Here is a 12,654-nt window from a genome sequence, read left to right on the forward strand (position 1 = left end):
TTTCAACTTCCTTTAACAGACCATGTCCAGACAAAGTAAGCAGTTAGAGGGTTGAGACAAACCATTTACCACTGACAGAGGTACTTATAATGATCAGCTAATCATGTAAAGCTTCTCTAGATGGTACCTTTTGAAATTAGTCTATAAACCGCACAAAAAATGTATATGCATTTTATTGCATTGCCTTGACATTCCTCTTTTTTTTAATTGCAGTACAGCAGAATAACTATACTTGGGCCCTCCTGAAGTTATTAGGCAATGGCTACTGGGGACAAAGTTGCAATCTTGTCTGAAGATGAGGAGGAACAGAAGAGGAAGTATGTACTTGCTGATCCTTTCAATGGTGTTACCCCGGAGCAAAACCAATCTGGACCTAGAGACATCTCTGGGGCTACTGATACCATTTCAACTGCAGAACAGGACATGGACTGGTTGGAAAAACACTGCATTAAAATTAACAATGACCTTCTTATTTCAAAAGTTTTCTACTTCTTTTTTTATTCTGCATATGGATCTCTCTATCCCCTACTTCCAGTGTACTACAAACAGTTAGGAATGTCTCCCACTCAGAGTGGTCTTTTAGTAGGCATTAGATATTTTATTGAATTTTGCAGTGCCCCCTTTTGGGGTGTTATAGCTGACCGCTTCAGAAAAGGAAAGATAGTCCTGCTCTTCTCAGTACTTTGCTGGGTGTTGTTCAATTTGGGAATAGGATTTGTAAAACCAGCAGCTTTATTATGTGTGTCTAAAAATCCATTACCGGTCAGACCCACAAACTCCAGCCCAGTTCTCACAACTACTCTGCCCCTTTCATCCATGTCAACCCTAACTACAACAGCAAGCTCCAATACAACAAAAAGCAAACGAAAGAGAGATTTATATGCGGATCTGTTTAACCTGGAGACAAGAAAAGAGTCGGGAAGAAGGTTTTATGAAGAAACTTCCATCACAGTGCATCGGTTTATTAGAGAAGCTAGAAATGACAGTGACATTGGCATATTGACAGATAATGGAAGTGTTCTTACTACAACAACTATAGCTCCTACCACCACCAAGAGTACCATTACTATGCTAGAGTATAACCAAGAAGATGTGCAAACCATATTTCTGTTGATTTTGCTAGTGGTTATCATTGGAGAATTTTTTAGTGCACCAGCCGTAACTATTGTAGATACAGTGACGCTTCAGTATTTAGGTAAACACCGGGACCGTTATGGGATGCAAAGAATGTGGGGATCGCTTGGTTGGGGCTTGGCGATGTTATCAGTGGGCATTGGAATAGATCACACCCACATATTTGTGATTATTGAGGGTGATGGTTGTACAGCCCCGGACTATAAGAACTACCGTATTGCCTTCATTGTTTTCGGTGTTTTGATGTCAGTTGCACTTATTGTGTCTACACAATTTCACTTTCATTATCACCATGTAAAACCAAATGAGGAGCGAAGAGAGGACCTAGAAATCTCTCCCGTGGCGCTAAGTTCTCAACCAGAATCTCCAGGGCAAAATCAAAACGAAAACAGGGGTCTGGAGGAAACGGTTCAACATTTCAGATTTTGGGATCTGATCAAGATTATCTGCACTGTACAGTATGGATCTGTACTCTTTGTAGCCTGGTTCATGGGATTTGGCTATGGATATGTCTTTACGTTTTTGTTCTGGCACCTGCAAGATCTTAATGGGACTACAACTTTGTTTGGCGTCTGCTCTGTACTAAGTCATATATCTGAACTGACGGCTTATTTCTTCAGCCACAAGTTAATTGAACTGGTCGGTCACATCAGGTAAGTCGTGTTTTAATTTTTAAAAAATTACATTGCATTCATATGTACTGCTACCCCCCGTAGGAGCTGCTGGGTAGGATAGGTCCTCTGTTCTTTGCCTTGACCTTTTCAAGAACCTCAGCCCCTCTGACATGGCAGGTTGAGCGTACAAACCTACAATCTAACAGAAAATCACAAAGTAATACAAGAGCAGTGCTTTATAAGGGAAAACCGGTACCAAACGAGGTAGTAAAAGCAAACTTTTATATATTGTCGCTCAATGTGGTTGGTAACTAAACAAGCATAAAATGGATTAACAATGGTAATAGCACAATTTAGCATACAAAATGATTAACCGTTGGGACTAGGCATAAATGAGATGACATTTGGTATCCAGATCAGCATAAACAGAGGTAAGGCCACTTCAAGTGCAGCAGTGAACAGTAGTAAAGTTCAATCTATCAAGTGCTGGAACTATACTGCTGGAGTGCATTTATGGTGGCAATGCTAGTCTTAGACTGACTGTCTATGCACTGTCCAAAAGAAAAGGAGGATGGTAGCGGAGGGAGCAAGAGAACAAAGAGGGCTTACAGAACAATTATTACAGGAGGGGCAGACCTTTTGAGATGTTCTTCTGCAGGCTAACATTGAGGCCCTTTAAAGTGGTTGTAAAGGCTGAAGGTTTCTATGCACGAAGGTAAAAAAATCTTTTTGTGCAGTATCCTCCCCCAGACCCCCCTAATACTAACCTAAGCCCCCTCTTGATCCAGCGATTGTGCACTGGAGTCTCCGCTATCCCTGGACTCCCTCTTCTCATTGGCTTCCACTGCTGTCAATCACAGCAAGTGAGCCAAAGAGAAGATTGAGAGGGTGGAGCCGAGCTGCTGCTCAGTGTGTGAATGGACACACGGAGCAGCAGGTGCCCTCATACCAAGCAGTTTGCTGTGGGGGGACTTGACAGGAGGGAGGAGCTAGGAGAGCCCCGAGAAGAGGAGGATCCAAGCTGCTCTGTGCGAAACGATTACACAAAGCAGGTAAGCATAGATATGTTTGTTAATTATTATGCATTTAGAATCATAAAGATTCAGTTCACCTGACAACAGTCTTAGTCAACCTGCATACCTGTATAGATCTGTTATAGTCTCGGCACAGGTACAAGGTAGATGTGGTTTAGATGCAGCAACGGCTCTGTATTATGCAGTGTAAGGTTCAGTCTAGGTTTGGAATAAGTGCAGTATAGGAGCGATTTGGATTGAGTACAATTAGTGTCCTCCTGTCATAGGCTCAGTTTCTGCTAGCAGTATCGGCAAGGGATGATCCTGCAAATGACCTCTTGCTGTAGAAGGGGGCCCTCTCAGTGTCTCCATAGACTAGTTTTGGCGATTAACTGGTGGGAACTAGAGAGTGAAAGGATGTTTTGGTCTCTCTGTGGCAACAGTGCTGCCCTGCATTTGGGTGTCTCCGCTGGTCTGGCCTCTCTGCACTCTGACACTCTGATCATTATGCTGCAGATGTGCGCTCCTCAGCTGCAAGAGGAAGAACCTAGCTGAGCAGACTCATAAAAGCAGCTCTACTCCTCCTCCTTGCCCCAGTGTCTCTTGGGAATTGCAGTGTAATGAGCCCATTCACCCTATTATATGGTTGCCGTCTCAAACTACAACTCCCAGGATTCTCAGTGTCCCCCGTAGAAGTCTATGAGCTTGCTTGGCTTTTAGCTTTCCCACTGTTGGCTAGAAGAGAATTGTGGAGAACAACATCAGTATCTCCATAGAGAGCAGCTGTGCATGGAAACCAATTGACTTCTCTTCACCTTGTTTCGTTAAAGCCCAATGCTGGGGAACTATAAAATTATCTCGTGCAGTGGGGCTGTGTCTGCACTGCAAGGGTTAATTGCGCAATTTGATCTAGATGATGCAGAAAAGCAGATTTACTTACCCTATCCTCCACGTCTTCCCACTCCCCACTGCTAGACTAGTTACCAACACTCCACTAGTCTAAGGTCCTGATGTCAAGACCAATGCAGGATCCATAGTCTTACATTCAACCTGGGGACGCTGAGGGGCTGGAGCGTGGGGCAGCATCATCTCCTGGAAGAGCAGAGGATCAGGAAAGTAAAGGTGTGTGTTCTCTCCCCCAGACAAAATGAACAGGTAACCCTGGCAGTGTGGATACAGCATGGTATAATTTTATAGTCTCCTGAAGTTGGGCTTTAAACCCAAAAGAGAGGAGCTGATTGGTTGTCATACATGTCTGCTCCAGATTCGGTTTATTTAAAATGCTAATAAATTCTCCTCAATGTTTCTTAATTGTACATTATGGGGCACAAAATCAGGAGGCAGGTACATTAAATGATGCTGCTGTTGGGCTCTGCAAAAGGTGCTTGCCTATCTACCTATGGTGCAGTGTGTTGAGTAAGTTGTAGGTTTCTTTACAGGTACAGGGCCATAGTTCACCCGCCTGCTTGAACCCTGTCCCTGGAGAGCCCTTAGGGCAGTGGTTCTCAACCTTCCTAATGCCATGACCCTTTAATACAATTCCTCATGTTCTGGTGACCCCTAACCATAAAATTATTTACCCAGTAATTATAATTCATGAGTGTCGTTTTACCTCCAATACTGCTGCTTTCAACATAGTAGCTGCTTTCTACACAGTAGCTGCTCTTTACACATCAGAAATATGTGTTTTCTGATGGTCTTAGGCGACCACTGTGAAAGGGTCGTTCGACCCCCAAAGGGGTCGCGACCCACAGGTTGAGAACCACTGCCTTAGGGGGTATACCCATCTGAAGGACAAAAGACTCCTGGGACCCCTGATGGGATAAGGGCCTGCATGGCCTGTGATGGACCTCCGCTGCGCCGAGCAGGGCTTTTGTCTGTCTCTGTACAAGAAGCCTACCTGGGTACATGGTACATTTTTTTTCCCTGAAGGGAAATTTGGCACTTTTTTGCAGGAATAGAAGTGACTGCTAAAGTTCCTTCTTGGAAACTGCACTGAGCTTACGTGGCCATTTTCTTTGAGCATCTGCAAACCTCCTTTGCCTCTCTTCTTCACCGCCATTGGTTATAGGATCCTCTGGACAGTACCTTGGCACCCTGCTGCTTTACAAATGACTTGGGCTTATGGGGAAAATTAGTCGTCATAGCTGACTCAAAATGCAGTGGTGACAAACATTCTTCCATGCCCTCCTCTCCAGAGTCTATCTCTGATTTTCCTGGAACTCCATTTGCTTCAGAACAGTCAGCTAAGGACAGAGAGGATTGCATATTTAAGGACTGGGTACACAATGAGCCACAGTATGCAGAGATTTTTCCCAAAACTTGGGAATACTATTTTAGTCCTTATTGACTCATTCAATATGTGCCTAGATCTGTAGCTGCCTGCATCGGCTACTCCTAAAGTGTCTGTTGAACCAAAAACGCAACATTTTGCATTTAAAAAATGTCCCTGACCCTTTCCTAAAACACAGCAGCTCAAAAAAGCATAGACATGAACGTGTCCCATAGGAAACAATGTTAAATGAACTGCAGTGCGTTTCTGCAAAAAGCCCTAAAAAAACGCATGGGTGTGAACTAGGCCTCAATGGGGAGGTGCGTCTTTTTTGGTTTTTTTTTTTTTACTTGCCAAATATGCACCGAAAATGCAGTAAGCAGGATTTTTAACACCACAAGGCAAGCACAATGGACCAGTCTGAAGACATATATTGAATTTAAAGGGATGCATTTTTTATGTTCAAGTTCAAGAAGAAAAAGTTGTCAAGCCTTGCAAATCTGGGTAAGAGGTGCCTTGACCGTTAACCGCTTGCTGCCCTGCCACTGTGTATATACGTGTGCAGGGCGGCAGTGGAGCGCAAAACCACGTTTAAAAACGGGTTCCGCGCTCCCGACACTTTCGCCGGCAGGGGGCGCGCGCGCTCCCGCCGACCCGCGGGTGATCTGATTCGATCCAGGAGGGATCAATCATTAGATTTCAGCCAGTGATTTCTGGCTGAAATCGGATGATCGGTCCCTGTCCTATCCTGTCCTGTGTTGATATTTACACAGGGCAGGATATGATGTCATTCTTCTCTGCCTGGACACATTCCGTTCCAGACAGAGAAGAAGAGACATTTAAACGTGAGTAAAACAGCACACTGACAGTTAGAACACAGTCTAGGACACATTTAACCCCCTGATTGCCCCCCCCAGTTAACCCTTCACTGCCCTGTCACCAGTGTCACTGATCAGTGAAGCGATTTTTATTGAACACTGTATCAGTGTCGCTGGCGACTTCCAATAGTGCTAGCGCCCCTCCCAGATAGCGCCAGTTTGCCCCCCAGTACACCAATAAAGCCATTTAACCCCTTAATTCCCCCCCCCCCCAGTTAACCCCTTAACTGTCCTGTCACCAGTGTCACTGATCAGTGAAGCGATTTTTACTGATCACTGTATCAGTGTCGCTGGCGACTTCCGATAGTGTTAGCGCCCCTCCCAGATAGTGCCAGATTGCCCACTAATACACCAGTAGTCCCGTCTAACCCCTTGATCGCCCCCCCCCCCCCCCCGAGTTGACCCACCCCTTCACTGCCGTGTCACTGATCAGTGAACCAATTTTTACTGATCACTGTATCAGTGTCGCAGGCGACTTCCGTTAGTGTTAGCGCCCCTCCCAGATAGCGCCAGATTGCCCGCTAATACACCAGTAGTCCCGTCTAACCCCTTCATCGCCCCCCCCCCCCCCCCGAGTTGACCCCTTCACTGCCCTGTCACCAGTGTCACTGATCAGTGAACCAATTTTTACTGATCACTGTATCAGTGTTGCTGGTGACTTCCATTAGTGTTAGTGCCCCTCCCAGATAGCGCCAGTTTACCCGCCAGTACATCAGTAATCCCATTTAACCCCTTGATCGCCCCCCCCCCCAGTTAACCCCTTCACTGCCCTGTCACCAGTGTCATTGATTACAGTGAACAGATTTTTACTGATCACTGTATTAGTGTCACTGGTGACTTCCGATAGTTTTAGCGCCCCTCCCAGATAGCACCAGTTTGCCCGCTAGTACACGAATAATCACATTTGACCCCTTGATTGCCAGGAACACGCTTACTTGCACGCTAAACCTTCATTGCTAGTATAGTGTCTGATTGGATTAATATCTTTGATCAGATCAGCGCTATACCAGCATTCACATTACTTTAGTATCCCCAAAAACGCAGTGTTAGCGGGATCAGCCCCAACACCTGCCAGCACCTGCGTTTAGCCCCTACGCCCCCCCCTTCTCCCCCGGCAAGTGCAGTGTCCGTAGATAACTGTCACTTGATACATATTACACACAAAACCGCAGTGTTCACAGAATCAGGCCTGATATCTGTTAGCACTTGTCGGTAAATTTTTTGTAGCGGTTCAAGCAGTCCCTGACAGCCAGGCGCTCTTTTTCCCGTGAGTCGCACTAGGTACCTGTAAATTTAGTGGCCAAAATGTCTAAGCAAAGGTACACTAGTGCAGAGGCCTATAGGATTCTGAGCATGTCAAGTGAGAGCGAAGGGGAAGACTCACTGGCAGAACCAGGCTCAGAATATGGACCTATAGACAGCAGCGGCACCCTGACAGCTAGCTCAGACGACGAGGAAGTGGTCCCTGCTAAGGTCAGGCGTACCCGATCCCATTCACAGGTTGCTGAGGTGGTACAAATGCATGATGACTCTCATATGCAGCAGAGTGCCAGTACTAGTGCCGCAGTATCTTTTGGTGAACTGGCGAGCACCAGCGGCCTAGTACGTCCTGGTCGTAGGCATACCAGCACTGCAGTATCACTTGGTGACGTGGCGAGTCCCATAAGTGCAGTACAAGCTGGTGCGGTGGCGAGCACAAGTAGTGTCCCGCGGCCACCAAGAATTCGCAGACAGGCCCGTAGAGCCCCTAATGTCCTTCCGGATGTGCTTGCAAATCCCGATTGGCAGCCCACAAATTCTGCAGCACCCGTACTTCCCCCATTCACTGCCCAACCCGGAATTCAGGTGGAAACAGCAAATTTAAATACTCCCCTTAATTTTTTTGAGCTGTTTTTCACAGAAGATCTTTATGCATTGATTGTGGATCAAAGCAATTTATATGCACGCCAATTTATCGCCGCCAACCCAAATTCAAACCTTGCCAGACCATTCGCATGGAAACCCATTACGGTTTCCGAATTTAAAGTTTTTTTGGGCCTAACCCTCAACATGGGCATTAATGATAAAAATCAATTGCGGTTGTATTGGTCCACCGACCCTCTTGTTCACATGTCCGTGTTCTCTGCTGCCATGGCCAGGCATAGATATGAGACGATAAGGCGTTTTATGCACTTCTACGACAACTCACTCAGTCGTCCTCAGGGTGACCCTGAATTTGACCGGCTCCACAAAATTCGGCCCCTCTTAAATCACTTTAACCAAAAATTTGCAGATGTGTATACTCCCCAGAAAAACATCTGCATCGATGAGTCCCTCATTCAATATTCTGGCCGCCTTGTAATCAAACAATATCTCCCCAGCAAGCGTGCCAGATATGGGATCAAGATGTATAAGACCTGTGAGAGGGCAACAGGCTATACATGTAAGTTTCGGATTTACGAGGGAAAAGATAGTTACTTGGAGCCCCCCGGATGCCCAGACTACATGGGGAGCAGTGGCAAGATAGTTTGGGACTTGGCGTCATCCTATTTCCATATGGGGTACCACTTATACGTGGACAATTTTTATTCAAGCGTGCCACTATTTAGACATTTGTTCAATTTGGGAATTTGCACATGTGGCACTGTGCGATCTAATCGCCAAGGCTTCCCCCAACGGCTTGTAAATACCCGTCTTAAAAAGGGGGAAAAAGCCTGCTTGAGAAATGAAGAATTGCTCGCAGTGAAGTGGAAGGACAAACGGGATGTTTACCTCCTGTCTTCCATTCACGCATATACGACCGTCCAAATTACCACGGCTGCTGGTGTTGTTGAGAGGCCCCTCTGTGTCCACGATTATAACCTTAACATGGGAGGGGTGGACTTCAATGACCAGATGATGCAACCGTATTTAGTTTCCCAAAAATCCAAACGCTGGTACATAAAAGTGTCAGTTTATTTATTTCAATTGGCTGTATATAATGCTTTTGTTCTCTATAAAGCAACTGGACATAGTGGATCATACCTAAATTTCCAGTTAGAGAACATCAGGGCCCTTTTGTATCCAGAAGGTGATGCGCCCCAAATCCCTCTCCCAGATGCAGTTAGCCGTCTGCATGAGAGACATTTTCCCGATACCATTCCTGGTACCCCAACCCAAAGAAGACCCCAAAAAAGATGTCGTGTCTGCAGCAAACGTGGAATTAGGCGTGACAGCCGCTATTGTTGTCCCTCCTGTCCTTGCCAGCCTGGCCTCTGCATCAAGACCTGCTTCCGCCTCTACCATACACTAGTGAACTATTAATATAGGGTACAGCACGGCACAGATCAGGGCACATTTACACAGGGTCTCAAAAGATGTTAGGTAGTCAGGAAACTGGCTATCGCATTTGGAGAGACCCTACCAGCTGTTTAAATGTTTGAAGTTTGGAAAAAAAAAGTTAAAAAAAATAAAAAAAATAAAAGTACAAATACCCCCCAAAAAAATAAAAAAATGTAAAAACCAAAAATAGTTATAGTTTTTTTTGTTGTTGTCATTTTTGTGATTGTTCGACTTTCACTGGTTTATTGTTGTTTTATTGTTAACCATTTCTGTTTGCAGGAATGCTTTCAGCTGCAGCGCTGACCTGTTTATTCTGACAGCAACAGGAACTTGCTCTCAGAATAGACATAAGTCAGCGTGGGCAGCGCTGTTGGATGAGATTTTTCATCCGCAGTTATAAAAAACAGAATATATGCCAAAGCATGGGGGCCTGGGGTGACCAGTGGGTGGATGGCCCCTATGCTTCGGCATATATATTTTATATTTGTTGGCACATTTCATATATGCCCACCATTAGAAGTGGGTGGATTGAGGGAGGTTTCTAATGGTGGGCATACCACCACACACTTTTCCTTATAAAGTTGTTTTATTGAGTTTGTTTTATTGTTAACCATTGTTGATTTCTTTGCAGGAACGTCAAACTGCAGCACTGACCTGTTTATTCTGACAGCAACAGGGTCTTGCTTTCAGAATAGACATAAGTAGGTGTGTGCAGTGCTGTTGGATGAGATTTTTTATCCGCAGTTAAAAAAAAGAGAATATATGCCAAAGCATGGGGGCCTGGGGTGGCCAGTGGGTGGATGGCCCCTATGCTTCGGCATATATATTTTATATTTGTTGGCACATTTCATGTGTGCCCACCATTAGAAGTGGGTGGATTGAGGGAGGTTTCTAATGGTGGGCATACCACACACTTTTTCTGGCAGAGATTTCTTCTCTTTTTTTTTCATTCAGCCCACAGGCTGCATAAAGAAAAAAAGAACATAGCATATACACCCAACAAGGACCAGTGACGTACTGGTACATCACTGGACTTTGAATGGTTATACCAGGGTGATGCCTGCAGCTGCAGGCATCATCCTGGTATCATTTTTTTCAGCCGGCAATGGGCTTTCATGTAGAAGCATTCCTAGTGGTTAATTAGCTGCAGAATTCCCTTTACAAGCAGCGGGAGAAAATGGCCCCCCCTCCTTCTCCCTGAGAGAGCATTAAAAGTGATTAAAAAAAAAAATAAATTAAAGGGACAGTGGAAAAATAATTAAATAAATCAGAAAAAAAGAAAAAAAAAAAAAAAAAAGGACCCTCGCCCATCCGCGCACACCTGCGGTCGTGCGCGTTGACCCTTTCCCAGTATGGAAACAGCGATTGCACCATGCATGTGAGGTATCGCCACGAACGTCAGATCAAGGGCAGTAATTATAGCTCTAGACCTCCTCTGTAAATCTAAAATGGTAGCTTGTAAAGGCTTTTAAAGCGTTGCCTATAGATATTAAAAATGTATGCAGTTTGTCGCCATTGCACAGGGCATGCGTAATTTTAAAGCATGTCATGTTTGGTATCTATTTACTCAGCATAGCATCATCTTTTATATCATACCAAATAATTGGCCAATATATTGTGTTTTTGTGCATTAAAATTAAAAAAAGTGTATATTTTTCAAAAAAATTGCGTTTGAAAAATCGCTGTGTAAGTAATATGTGAGATAAAAAATTGCACCACCCACCATTTTATTTACTAGGGTGTCTGCTCTAAGAAAATATATAATGTTTGGGGGTTCACTTTAATTTCCTAGCAAAAATACAGATTTTTTTAATGTGAACAAAAAGTGTCAGAAAAGGCTTGGTCTTCAGGTGGTTAGAAGAGTGAGTGATGTGTGGCATAAACCTCTAATGCTGGGCATAAAATGCCCCCACCCCTCAAAATGACCCCTTTTTGGAAAGTAGACACCCCAAACTATTTGCTGAGAGGCATGTTGAATCAATAGAAGAATTTATTTTTTTACCACAAGTTTTTGGAAAATGAAGAAAGAAAATAAAAATATATTTTTTCTTTTCTTTTTTATATTTCAAAACCTTGTGAGAAAAAATTAGATCTGCAAAATACTTACCATGCCTCTTTTTAAATTCCTTGGAGTGTCTACTTTCCAAAAAGGGGTCATTTGGGGGGGGTTTGGTGCTATCCTGGCATTACAGGGCCTCCAAAACTGTGATAGGTAGTGGGGAAGTGAAATGAAGAAGTTATGCACCTTCAGGCTTTCAAAGTGCACATTGGATTTCAGGCTCCTGTATGTGGCTAGGCTCCCAAAAAGTGTCACACGTGTGGTATCCTCATACTCGGTAGAAGTAGCAGAATGTATTTTGGGGTATAATTCCACAAGAAATAAATCATTTAAATGACAATTTTGTGTAAAAAAAAAAAACAAAAAAAAAAAAACAAAAAAAAAGTTTTTGTCATTTTCCAGAAACTTGTGGAAAAAAAATAAATCTTCCATAGACACAATATGTCTCTCAGCAGATAGCTTAGGGTGTCTGCTTTCCAAAAAGGGGTCATTTGGGGGTGTTTGTTCTATTCTGGTATTTTAGCACCTCAAGAGATGTGATGGGCGGTCAGAAAGTAAAAGCTGTGTAAATTTCAAATTATCTATACCATAGTTTGTAGACGCTATAACTTTCACACAAAGCAATCAATATACACTTATTGGGATTTTTTTTACCAAAAACATGTAGCAGAATACATTTTGGCTTAAATTTATGACTAACTTTGAGTTTACGATATATTTTTTATAGCTGAAAGTAGAAAAAATTGGTTTTTTTCAAAATTTTCGTGTTTTTTTTTGTTTATAGCGCAGAAAATAAAAAGCGCACAGGTGATCAAATACCACCAAAAGAAAGCTCTATTTGTGTGAAAAAAAGGACGTAAATTTTGTTTGGGTACAGCATTGCGTGACCGCGCAATTATCATTTGAATTAGTGCAGCGCCAAACAGCAAAAAAAGGCCTGGTCATTAAGGGAGGTAAATCCTCTGGGGCTCAAGTGGTTAAAGGCCCAAAAAGCACTAACTGATGTAGCAGAATGTGCCTTGACAAGGAAAGGCAAATGAGAGTCGTATGGTTAAAGCTGTAGTGAACAGCAAAAAAGAAATATGTGATATGTAACGTGTATCGCATATGACTAAAAGACCCTGCATGTATCCCCTGTGTGCCATTGAATATAATGCTGTACACATCGCACTGCATTTCATTCTTTCCCAGCTTTGAAGGCTGGGAAAGCTGTCAACGGAGACCCGGACGTGACGTCATAAATGTCACTTTCAGGACAGGACAAGAAGGGGAGGAGACTGGACACTCTCCTTTCTCCCCTCTACCAGCTGGCACCCAGCTACACCAGTCCCTGGCCTGCAGATAGGCAAGCGAAGCCTGGGCTACAGAGCAGATCAGAGGTGCT

General features: G+C 44.0%; 1 protein-coding gene across 2 annotated transcripts in view; it reads left to right on the forward strand.

The window, feature by feature from the left end:
- Positions 1-218: 218 nt before the first annotated feature.
- The window catches only part of MFSD6 (major facilitator superfamily domain containing 6), a 78,598-nt gene continuing 66,162 nt past the window's right edge, over positions 219-12,654 (forward strand). For both annotated transcript variants that reach the window (XM_089669959.1, XM_089669966.1), the window contains exon 1: positions 219-1,787. In XM_089669959.1, coding sequence (XP_089526085.1) covers positions 259-1,787 — 1,529 coding nt within the window. In that variant the 5' untranslated portion in view covers positions 219-258. The remainder of the gene's footprint in view (positions 1,788-12,654) is intronic.

The sequence above is a fragment of the Staurois parvus genome, unplaced genomic scaffold (assembly GCF_062004578.1).
Source record: "Staurois parvus isolate SC_StPar_1 unplaced genomic scaffold, SC_StPar_1.0 ptg000011l, whole genome shotgun sequence".
Classification (NCBI taxonomy): domain Eukaryota; kingdom Metazoa; phylum Chordata; class Amphibia; order Anura; family Ranidae; genus Staurois; species Staurois parvus.